The sequence below is a fragment of the Thamnophis sirtalis genome, unplaced genomic scaffold, assembly GCF_051295495.1.
Source record: "Thamnophis sirtalis isolate CommonGarterSnake01/CBP01778 unplaced genomic scaffold, rThaSir2_p1.2 scaffold_14, whole genome shotgun sequence".
Classification (NCBI taxonomy): Eukaryota; Metazoa; Chordata; class Lepidosauria; order Squamata; family Natricidae; genus Thamnophis; species Thamnophis sirtalis.
Genome location: NW_028261394.1, coordinates 47,817,107 through 47,829,939, shown reverse-complemented (window position 1 = coordinate 47,829,939; position 12,833 = coordinate 47,817,107). Strand labels below are relative to the sequence as shown.

Genomic DNA, 12,833 nt, shown 5'->3' with positions numbered 1-12,833 from the left:
AAGAAAACCAGGTTTTATTTTATTTTATTTTATTTTGCCCTCTGCTCTTCGGTCCACCAAGCGTCCGCTGTTCCGTTTTGCTCTCCGGAGAAGAGACGGTTTCCCAACATGTGCAAATCGCGAGCTTTCGGATGAAGTTCGTCTTGCGTTAACCAGAAACAGAAACCTGCTTCCTTTTTCCTTGTTCTGTTTTGATAGGTTTGCATAATCTGTTTTAGGTTGCAGCCCTCTCTGTCTGGGCTATTTTAAACCCTGATGGGTTCCAGATGAGGCAGACCCTCTCGCTGATGAATTAAACTGATAGCAGGTTCACAGAGGACACGGCCCGGCTACCACACTTTCTATCCTGGTAGGGATTCGGCATCGCGTGAAAAGTGGGTTTGAATGAGAACCGGCTGCTCCTGGGGCCCCTCCTGAGAAAGGTCCCTCTGGATTTCTGCCCAGTTTTGGCCCCCAAACAATCCCGCCCTAATTCTGCTGGCGCTCCCATTGCCCCTCCCACAGCCGTTCCGTTTCTACAACCGTCCATTTGGGAGGAAAAAACAAGCTCTACTCCCGTGATGGCGAACTCATGGCAAGCGTGCCAAAGGTGGCATGGGGAGCCCTCTCTGTGGGCACATGCGCCCTTGCCAGCTGCTCTTCTGGCTTCCGGAAAGCACATGCACAGCTGGTCTTCATGGGCGCTGGAGCGCCAGAAAACAGCCAGAAAACGGCCCAAAAACCAGCCAAAAACCAGGCCGTTTTCTGGGCTGATTTTCAGGTCATTTTCAGGCCGTGTTCAGGCCAAAAACAGCCTGGAAAATGGCCTGAAAACGGCCAAAAAAATAGGCATGCGTGCGCCAGCCAGCTGGTTTTTGGGTTTCCAGTCCTTCGGCGCACAAAGACTAGCTGGCCAAAGATCAGCCGACTGCTGCGTACATGCTGTGGAGTGCGGAGATGCATGCATCTTCTGGTTTGGCCACTCGCTGCCGAAAGGTTCACCATTATTTGTTCTACTCTATTGCTTTTCCATTATTTCTTTGGCCCAAGGGCTAATTTGGGGATGGACGGACGGACGGACGGGACTGGGTCTCTGTTTCTGAACATGCTTGAGAGAGGGAGCTTTTCATCCCCCCTGCGGTGTGTCAGCCCAAGGATAGGTGAATGACCGGCATCCCAGCCCACCTGCATTTCACCATCACCAGACGCCAGTTCTCTGCCATCGAGAGGCGCTTGGGTAAGCTGCCCAAGGATAAAATCCCCGTGAAGTCCCAGGGGAAAGATGTGCTGAAATCCGATATCAGTGTTTCTCAACCTTGGCAACTTGAAGATGTCCGGACTTCAACTCCCAGAGTTCCCCAGCCAGCATTCGCTGGCTGGGGAATTCTGGGAGTTGAAGTCCGGACATCTTCAAGTTGCCAAGGTTGAGAAACACTGATTTAAGTTGTTCAAGAAGAGCATTACTGGACTGGAGGCTAAAACATGTGAAGAACGGTTGTAAGTACCTGGCATGGCTAGTCTAGGGAAGAGAAGGACCAGGGGAGACATGATGATAACAATGTTCCAGTCACTTAAATGTTCGCTACAGGTACATGAAGTTGAGCGCACATTTCCTTCTCTTGACTAAGACATTCACGAAATGCGGAATGTTCCTTTAGGTTGACTGGCAGTAACTAAAAGAACGTTGAGTGTGGTATCTACCAAGGCCATCTTCTAGAATGGGGCTGAAGACACGACGAGATTCTGGCAATTTATGGAATTGCTTCTAGGGGGTATTTTTGGGGCTGGCATTTTTGGAATTGTTGCCTTCAGGGAGGTGGAAAAAGCTTGTCTGGCTGGGGAATTCTGGGAGTTGGAAGTCCGGACATCTTCAAGTTGCCAAGGTTTGAGAAACACTGTCCTATATCTTCTGGCAGCCCAGCGGGAAAGCTCCTATCCTCCCTCCTTGGCTGTATTTTTCTCTGGCGCCCTAAGCGAAGGCTGGACCCGGTCCCACTTCCTCCAGATAAGAAGCGGTACCCTTGCTCAAAAGCCGTTGGGAATTTTTCGGTCCGGGGGGGGGGGTGTACATTATTCACAGAACTTGGCGGACGGAGGAACTGTTGGTCCAGGAGTCAACCCCTTCCCGGCATCTTCCTTGAATAAAAATAAATCAGCGCAAGGAATATATGCATTTCCCAGCAATATCAAGAAATCGGTAATTCGCACAAAAACACCCCTCGGCCTTTCAGCTGGGCTTTGGATACATCTCCGCCTGCACTGACAAAGTCTGTCTTGTGACACAGGGAGTCCTCGACTTACAACGATTCATTGAGTGACTGTTCAAAGTTACGACGGCACTCAAAAGGGGGGCTTAGGTCCGTTTTTTCATACTTAGTTTTAGGTTTATTAGATTTATATGCCGCCCTTCTCCCAAGGGACTCAGGGCGGCGTACAACATTAAAAGAAACACATAATACAAAAGTAAAAAAAAAAAAAATTAAATGGAATATCCCAAACTCAATTAAAATTGACAATGACATTTAAAAAAAATAATTCGAATTAAAATTAACAGTGATCGATAATTTATTTTGTTTTTGTTCAGGCCACTGCAGCATCCCCAGGACTCCACATGATCAAAATTCAGACGCTTGGCAACCGATTCATATTTACGACGGAGTCCTGGAGTCACGCGATCCGCTTTTGTGACCTTCCGGCAAGCCACGTCCACAGGGAAGCCAGATTCACTTTAACGACCACGTTACTAACTTAACAAATGCAACGATTCGCTTAACAACTGTGGCAAGGGAAGCTGTGAAATGGAGCAAACTCACTTAAAGAAATATTTCACTTAAGGACAGAAATGTTGGGCTTCCTTGTTATCATCATCCGAGGACTACCTGACTCTTAGCTTCGAATCATATTAAAAAAGATTAGTCAGAAATGCCCGAGAAAACCTATTTATACTTATGAGAGAGTAAAACTATCTTTTCAGGGACAACCCCCCCCCCCCGTCCCCCTGCTAACCGCTGCCTATTGGATTTCGCTACGCAGGGGAATCTTTCTTGGGTAACCTTGATGGAATGAGCCCTTAACCGGCTCCTTTGCCTGAATCCACCCTTTGCTGATCAACCACCATCCGCTGCCATTATGGGGAGCCACCGAATGAAAATATACACCTCGGAAGATTAATGGCTTGTGGGGAAGCTTATGCACAATATCAAGAATTCCTAATAAGGACTTCCTGTGGGCGTGGCCTGTTGCCGAGGAGGGCTCCACCGAGCTCCTCAGAGATCTGGTCTGTATATCTAAATAAGATCATAGATAGCACCCCTTTTTGGCTAAGAGAGGGGCAGGGAGGATAGCTCCGTAGGTTAGGGTCTATTCGTAAGCCACAGCCTTTTTCTTTTTTTGGCTGTGGAAGAGATTAGATCCAGCCGAAGCGGAGCCTTTATCTCCGGCCAGTTCTTCTCAGCTGCCTTTTTTTTTTTTTTGGCAGCCCCAGACAGGCTAGCCCCCCCCAGGACAAAACAAAGTTTTTTTCAAGCTAGAGTTGATACGGGAGGGTACCACCCCTGTGAGATTTATGCTTTTATTACTATCTTAAATACCAGCACCATTTGTCTTAAAGACTTCTTTGTTTAAATAGACTTTAAAATGGCGATTTCTCTCCGTGGATGATTACTGGATGTACTTAGCCGGGCTTATCTTCCTGCAGACCGCTCCTTAACAAAATAAACTCTTTTTCTTTGGAAATAGAGGGGAGCGAAGCACTGCTTACTTGTTTATCTATTATGGCACCCAGATCAAAGAAACGTCTTGCTACAAATGTGTCTAAAGAATTTAAACAATCTTTTTTGGAAACTCAGCCTTTGTCTCCTACGCCCTCTACTGGAGAAGTTTTAACACAGGAATATCTCTTTAAAATATTTAATGCCCTTAAGCAAGAACTTAAGGAATTTGTATTGCAACTTTATGAGGATCTAAAATCTAAAGTTAATCAAATGAAGGCGAATACGTTTGCAGCCGTGTCTGCCCTGTCAGATTACTCTGCTGAAATAGAGAACAGATTGGAAAGTCTGGAGAAGGCTAATTTTGATTTGACTACCAATATTCAAATTTTACAAGAAAAAATTAGAAATAACGAAGAACAGCTTATGACGCTAAATTTTGATAGGAGGGCATTTTCAATAAGAGTCAGAGGATTCCGTGAAAAGGAGCAAGAGAATTTGAAACAGACATTTGCTGAAGCCTTCAGCCATGCGCTGGGAAGCCCGGGACTTAACTTTGATTGGCAGATTCGGAAAATCTATCGCCAGAACTCTTTGATAGCGGAACAGCGACAGCTCCCGAGGGACATAATTATACATTTCTCTACAAAAGAATCTAGAAACGCGATTGTGCAAAAGTTCCATAATAACAGTCTCCGAGTTGATGACCAGGACGTGATTGTCTTCAAAGATATACCTTTCCAAATGTTGAGAGCAAGAAGGGACTACGCCTTTTTAACTAAAGAGCTTAGGAGTCAACAGATTCGATACAGATGGGAGGCCCCTGCCGGCATCACGGTTACATTTGAGAATCAAAGATTTCGTCTTAACTCTGTTTCGGAAGCTCAAGATTTTTATTGTAGGATTCTGAAGGCGGGACTTCCTGACGCGCTTGGAAGAGAGGAGAGACAAGCGGAAGGAGAAAGCAAACGGCTGGCCATGCGGCTGCAAGATGGAGGGGGTAGCCCCTCCTCCCTCGGAGAAGCAGAAGAACGCAGATCGAGAATTTAGATACTTCAAAAGACTTCCTAAAGTTGAGGACTGAATGGGGGTTTGAGACCTCTCTCCGGTAGAAAAAGTGGACTAATTTTTATCAGAAGGGAAAGCTGGGTGAAACTACTTTGAGCTAGATTCTAAAGTAACGTTAGCATAAATCTGATAGTGGTTAAAAGAATGCGGAATGATTTATGTTGTTTAAACTTTGTTAGATGGGACTATTTTAAAATAGAAGGTTAACTGACTCTTGCTGAAAGCATTATTTGAATATGATCCATGCTATTTAACTTTTATTTGAAGGGAAAGTTGGTTGTAATAGTCCTGAGTTATTTTTCAAATAAACGCTAGTATAAATTTGATAGTGGTAAATATTAGACAAGCAAGAGATGAGGGTAAAATGCATGTGGAATGAACTACGTTATTTGTGGTAAATATCAGACAAGCAAGGGATGAGGGCAAAATTTACGTTGTTTAAAGCTTATTAGAACAGGAAGCCGCTTGGGATTATCTTAAGATAACTGTAAAAAGAATGTGGAATGATTTATGTTGTTTAAACTTTGTTAGAAGCGACTACCTTAAAATAGAAGGTTAACTGAATCTTGCTGAAAGTATTATTGGAATATGTGGAATGATTCATGCTACAAATCGCTCTGAGTTATATTTTAAACAAATGGTAGTACTACGTTATTTGTGATAAATATTAGACAAGCAAGGGATGAGGGCAAAATTTACGTTGTTTAAAGCTTATTAGAACAGGAAGCCGCTTGGGATTATCTTAAGATAACTGTAAAAAGAATGTGGAATGATTTATGTTGTTTAAATTTTGTTAGAAGCGACTACCTTAAAATAGAAGGTTAACTGAATTTTGCTGAAAGTATTATTGGAATATGTGGAAGGATTCATGCTACAAATCGCTCTGAGTTATATTTTAAACAAATGGTAGTACTACGTTATTTGTGATAAATATTAGACAAGCAAGGGATGAGGGCAAAATTTACGTTGTTTAAAGCTTATTAGAACAGGAAGCCGCTTGGGATTATCTTAAGATAACTGTAAAAAGAATGTGGAATGATTTATGTTGTTTAAATTTTGTTAGAAGCGACTACCTTAAAATAGAAGGTTAACTGAATTTTGCTGAAAGTATTATTGGAATATGTGGAAGGATTCATGCTACAAATCGCTCTGAGTTATATTTTAAACAAATGGTAGTATAAATTTGATAGTGGTAAATATCAGACAAGTGGGGGATGAGGGTAAAATACATGTGGAATGAACTAAGTTATTTAAATTCTATTAGAAGGGGAAGTCGGTTGGAATTACAGAAATTGATTCCTGTGTAAAGTAATATCTGATCTACGCTGCTTAACTTTACTAAGAAGGGGAAATCGGGTTAGATTATTTTGAATTACTGTTTGAAAAAGGGGTAAAGAAAGATCATTTACGTTGTTTAAATTTTATTAGATGGGAAAGTTTGATTATTTGTCTGTAAAGTTATATTTGAATATATGGCATAAACTACGCTGCTTAAATCTTACTGGAAGGGATCATGAGGTTTAGGAAGGGAACGGGAGAGTCTACAGAAGGTCGGGGTAAATAGCAAAGAAGTAAGAGATGAGAATAAAATATAGATAGAATGATTTATACTATTTAAGCATAGATAAAGATGGGGGGCTGAGATCAACACAAAGAGTGGTTTCTTTTTTTTCTTTTTTCTCTTTTCTCTTTTCTTTTTTTCCTTTTTTTTTCTTTCTCTGCTTTTCTTTTCTTTTTTTTTCTTTTTTTTTGATATATTACTTTTATTTTTTAATCCATATGTATACAAGATATCTTAGATAGAAGGTAGTGCCAGGTGTGGACCCTGGGAAGTCGGGAGGATTAGGGATGGGGATTGTGGGGGGTGGGGTGGGGGGGTGTTAATATAGTTTTAATAAGAACAAGAATGTATTTATATACGGTGGTTCCTTTTTTTATTATTATTATTATTATTATTATTATTATTATTATTATTTTCCTTGGTTTACTTTACTTTTATCAGATCAAACAACACTTGAACAAAGGCATACACCAAGGAGGGAGGTAGAGGGAAGGAAGAGGGAGGAGTAAGGAAGGAGTAAGGGGAATGTAAGGAGTAAGGGGAATGTAAGGAGGGTGTCTGGGGAGTAAGGGGAGAAGGAAGGCTTGAGGGGAAAGGGAAGTAGGAGGGGAGTGTTAGAGGGAGAAAGGAAAGTTGGAGGGGGTAGATGGGGTGTATGGAGGACGCAAGGGTTAGGTGGGGTTGTGAATGATGAGTTGTGTTTCCTTTTTACTTGTTCGTTTTATTCCCTTTTTCTTTTTTTTTTTTTCTTTTCTTATAGTAAATACCCTGTATATAAATGATTGCAAATGGAATGTGAAAATTGAATAAAATATATTTCCTGAAAAATCAAAAAAAAAAAAAAAAAAAAAAAAAAAAAAAGAATTCCTAATAAGCATATTTCCCCTCATTTTGGAAAGTGCGGCTGCAGAATATTATATACTTTTCAAAATATTTTCTATTAAATACAGACTGGGGTTGGGGCTTTTTTCCCAGAAAGAGAAAAGGATCAACAAGGATCTTTCCACTGACGGGTTGAAAGACGAGACTTAACTGAAACGCAACTTGGCAGTCTTGCGGGGGTGGTTGAAAATAATGCTCGTCCACAGGTTGTTGGAGAAAAGTGGGTGACATATTACTGTATTTTTCAGAGCATAAAATGCACCTTTTTCCCCCAAAAAAGAGGATGAAAATCTGGGTGCGTCTTATATACTGAATACAGCATTTTTGGCCTACTGAAATCCCACCCTCTTTGCAAAAAATGGATGTGCAGAGGGTTTGGGAGGCTTGCAAAGTGCTCCGGGGGGCTGGGGAGGGCAAAAATTACCAAACAACGGGCTGTTTTTGCTTGTTTCCCCCCCCCCCCGGAGCACTCTACAAGCCTTCCAAAGCATCTGCATGCCCCCCTTTTTTTGCAAAATATGAGGCACGCAGAGGGTTTGGGACAGTGGTGAAATTCATTTTTTTTTAACCTGGTTCTGTGGGCGTGGCTTGGTGGGCGTGGCAGGGGAAGAATACTGCAAAATCCCCCTGCCCTCCCCACTCTGGGGCCAGCCAGAGGTGGTATTTGCCTGTTCTCTGAACTACCCAAAATTTCTGCTACCGGTTCTCCAGAACCTGTCAGAATCTGCTGGATTTCACCCCTGGTTTGAGAGGCCTGCAGAGTGCAAAAACTTTTTTTTAAATTTACCTCTTAAAAAATCATAGTGCACCTTATACTCCGGTGTGTCTTATAGTCCGAAAAATACAGTATTCAGTGTGGGGATTGATCAGTGCTTCAGTTCAGACATTAGAGCAAGCTGTGGCTTCCCGAAAACATGACTTCTAATCCAAACCATAACTTGAGCTTCCAGATCGAGATGTATGGTTTAGATCAACCGTCTGACTTGGTTTTCTACCCCAAAATCTTCAATCTTAACTACATCAATCTTCATAAATTCATAACCTCTGGAAAGAACACCATTCTGAACCCTTTATCTCTGATCGCGAAAAGTGGTTCCCCATTCCAAGCATCACAAAGGAATAGACAAAACTTTGTGAACAATATTTTGGAGCGGCACTTATTCGGAATCTTTGCCGTTCTTTTCTCCTAGAACACATCACTTCTGGGCCACATTTAAGTAGGCCCACAAAACCAACACGCACATGGAGAATCTCTGCCACAAGCTTCAACATTTCCTTTCGAAACCAACTTTCCTCTCAAGCTACTCTTAAGATCAATAGATTTCCATCCCAACTGTTGACCGTCGGGGCCAGCTGCCTTATCGCCACTGGAGAATGGAGGGCTATGCCCGAATTCACTTATATTTTTTTCAACATGCAGCAGCACGGAATGAGGAAACTGGATCAGCTCATCTGAAAGACGAATAGCACTGGGGACTTTTCAGCTTTTGCTAACTTAACTCAATAACTGCTGAGTGGCTTCCTCGAGAAAGGGCCTTTTTCCCCCCCAACGCAGATTCTTGCATTTCCTTGGTCCGCTGGAGCAGTTCAGCCACCCCTATAAATCCAAGTCTCCTGAAACCAGACTGGCTTTCTCACTTGTCGGAAAAAGTTAGGCATCCCCTATGTATTTATCTCCAGAGGAACAAAAAAAAAAACCCCCAGAAACCAGCCAATTTCAGACGCCTTCCGTTACAGCGAAGGGAAAACTGTTGGGTAATTTTCCTAGACTGACAAAACTTTTGTGTTAGGACACAGCTGTGTAAATGCGAAGGTTGAATCTCCCTCCCGCCATCCCAGTCAAGCCAAGTAGGTCTTTCCAGCTGATTTCTGTGGGATGGATGCAGCCTGCAGCCTGTCAGGGCAGATCCAAAGGATAGTGGTTCTACCACAAAACCGCGGACGACAAAATCGCGCTCGACGAAAGCGCGTGTGTGACGTCATCACAGCGCGACGAAAAAGATAGAAAAATGTAAAAATAAAGCGAAAACCTTACCCTAACCCCCCCAAACCTAAGCCTAAACCTAAGCCTAAACCTAAGCCTAAACCTAAGCCTAAACCTAAGCCTAAACCTAAGCCTAAACCTAAGCCTTAACATAACGAAAAACCTAACGCTAACCCTTAACCTAACACTAAACGTAACGCTAACGCTCTAACCCTAACCCTAACCCTTAACCTAACCCTAACCCTTAACCTAACCCTAACCCTAACCCTAACCCTTAACCTAACCCTTACCTTTATGTGAATCGGCTTGCTGTAATTTAATTTTTATTTCAATTTTTAGATCTTTTTCGTCGCGTTGTGATGACGTCACATACGCGATTTCGTCGACCGCGCTTTTGTGGAACGCGGTTTTGACGGGTCACGAGGACAGTAGCTGCCCCTCCCCAACCAAAACAAGACTTATCGCCCCCCACCACCACTTGGCCAACCATCTCCCAAATCCTTACAAAGCCCAGGTTTGCCCCCCTCTGCTGTGCCAGTTTGAAAGAGGTGCTTGTGGGGAGAGGTCTCGAGGCCCAAGGAGACCCGGTACTCACAACGGATGCCGTAAATCATGAGAGGGTCGAGTTGCTTCTTGCCGTGTTTCCCTTGGCCGGAGAGGTTAGAGATCGCCTGGATTTCTCGGTGGAAAAGGTAGTCGAGCAAGGTCAGCGCCATCTTCTCGGCCGTCCGGCAATTGGTGCTGATGTGGAGCATGTCTGCCGGGGTGATAGGGGAGCGCACACGCATCTCGGGGTTGTTCTCGTCCCCTAGCCACGTCCCGCTAGGATAATCCTCTAGAAAGAAACACAGGTGAAGAGGGCACTTTACTTCCCGCTGAGGTCATAACGTTGCCCTGAGCCCCAATCTAGAGTGGGCTTATTTTAAGCAGGGGAATAACAAAAAGCCAACCACTGAAAAAAGCGACTTATGACAGTTTTCACAGTTACGACCTTTCCAGCGTTTCCGCGATCCAAATTCAGATGCTCAGCAACTGGCTCATGTTTATGACGGTTATAGAGTCCCCGGGGATGTGTGGGGTGTGTCACATGATCCCTTTTTGCGACCTTCTGACAAGCGAAGTCAGTGGGGAAGCCAGATTCACTTAACGACTGTGGCGAGAAAGGTCGTAAAACAGGGGAAAACCCACTTAACAAATGTCTCGCGTTTGGCCTCAGCTGTGGTCGTGAGTGGGGGACTACCCGTATAAATGGTTACCAGCCTACAAAAACAAGGAGGAGATATCCTTTGAGAGACCAACATCCTTTCTACAGTTCCTGCTATTCCGTTCTTCAAACCCTCAGGAGCCCTTTGAAGGAAACTCACAATTGTCCTTGTGGTCCTCAAGAGCCTTGTAGTCTTGGTGGCTACTCAGGGGGCCTTCCTAAAGGACGCTGAAGCCACAATTGCAACAAGCCAAATTTGCTGCTTGCTCAAAACTGCTCAAGAAGGAAGGGGTATCATGCCAGGCACCGAACGCAGAGCACTGAACCCCAACAGTTGTGGGAAGAAGCTGGACTCAGCATTCGCTAGGAACAACTGGGAAGGTGCAGCATTTGTGAGTACAGAAGAGTGGCCATTTATTTGATTAACTGCACACAGGGCTCATCGAGGGAAGTCACAACCACAGAGTTCCCAAATAGAAATGGATTTTTTTTTCATATATATATTTTATTTATTTATCAGCATAAATATAACATATATATATATATATTTAAAGTCACAACCCCTGGTATGCCCAAATATGGAAGGTCACACTTCCACTCTCTGTCTTCGGCTCGTCACAAGAGACCATCCAGACAGAAACCCAATATTTTTTACTGTTGCCTTTTTATTACATTTGTTATATTTATGCTGATAAATAAATAAAGGGAGACTAGTATAGATCTATTTCAAGCTATTTAGCTCTCATCAGCTAGCCACACCCTTGCTGGGAATCTTATCTGCCTTAGAGGCAATAGAGCACAGGTTCGATTCCCAGTAAGGGTGTGGCTAGCTGATGAGAGCTAAATAGCTTGAAATAGATCTATATATATATATATATATATATATATATATATATATATATATATATATATATATATATATATATATATATATATATATATATATATATATATATATATATATATATATATATATATATATATATATATATATATATATATATATATATATATATATATATATATATATATATATATATATATATATATATATTGTACTACTGGAAAGGAAGTTCTGCATTGTTTCTCAAGCCTTGGCCAAACGGGGTTGATTTACCTAACCTAGGAATGAATCGCTTTGGTGATGAAGAGCACTAATTTTTATTTTTGTTTTATTACACAGGCGCATGGTTTTTTTAAACATGTCAACACTACCAACAATTTACGTCCAGGGCAAGAGAAACTCAAACGACTCCACCCACCCAGCTGAAAAATGTGGAACTTCCATTCCTAAAGTTTAGAGGGTTATTTGTTGAAGGGAAATTTGCTGAATGGGCCGCGGCTGGCATCTACAGCCCATGAAATTGCTGACTCACCCCAACCCAGAATCAAATTACTTCTTAGCTGCCTGATTAAGGAATCTTCAAAGCAGCACAGATGGCCCAATTCTCTCCGCTGATACCCAAGGGGACGCAACTTGTCACCTCTCTCTGGATTGAGGCCACAGCAGCTAGAAGAGCTGAAATCCTGTCTACGGTTTAGGGGGTAGATGTAACCACAATGCAGAACCATCCGTGTCACCGCCTTCCTGTTGCCTTTGCCCGGAAACACTGAGCTGTCTGTTACTGATGGGAGTCGAAATAATATTAGTGTGAACTTGCCACACTATTTAGTTTCTCCATGTCAAAAACACTCTCTGGGTGATAGGAGGGCTCCCCTAATGGCTGACAAGAGATCTGGAAAGAATTACCAAAGGATCAAACTCTTCTTTTTTCCCCCCCAGAACTGAAAAAAAAGACTCTCTCAAACTATACAGCATGATAGAAGGCAGTTTTCTTGCACTCAACATGCAAACCATTCCTTCGGTGATTCTCTTCCCCAAGGATAAAAAGAGAGAGAATTCTACTCTCCTGGGGTAAGATTAATGCTTTCCTTGGGCTTAGCTTGGAATAAACAATCCTGAGCATTCATCAAAGGCGCAAAGTACATCCAAGCATCAGAAGAAGTCTGTCTCCAGTCGTGCCTTCAATGAAGCATTCATCACAGTGCCACATTGAGAGAGAAAAGTAGCTAAATACCCCCCATTCAGTAGACCCACATTTATGGAGTTCTCGGTGGTCTCTGAGCATGGTTGTTGGACTGCAGCATCAGTGCCCTGATGATGTTCCCTAGTTGGGTCATGAAACATCTGCAAGGAAACCACCAAGCTCAGAGAGCACCAAGGACCCCACAGTTCAACCCCGAGCTACAGATATTCTCTTCTGTTGGAAGATTCATATTTCCCAAACCCAAGAACGTGGACAGCGCACACGTTCCTCTCCATCTGAAACCTGGATCGGGCATCCTCTGTTGTTTCGCACAAATAAAACATTTTTTTGCACGGAAAATCCTTTGTGGATGCATCCCTTTTTTTGTGTGTGTTTAATATATTTTTATTTTATACAC

The 12,833-nt window shown here is 42.8% G+C and overlaps 1 protein-coding gene across 2 annotated transcripts in view; it reads right to left on the bottom strand.

Annotated features, from left to right (window-relative positions):
- The window catches only part of BANP (BTG3 associated nuclear protein), a 116,322-nt gene that overhangs the window by 62,444 nt on the left and 41,045 nt on the right, over nt 1–12,833 (bottom strand). For both annotated transcript variants that reach the window (XM_087728603.1, XM_087728604.1), the window contains exon 7: nt 9,780–10,019. In XM_087728603.1, the coding sequence (XP_087584729.1) occupies nt 9,780–10,019 (240 nt within the window). The remainder of the gene's footprint in view (nt 1–9,779; nt 10,020–12,833) is intronic.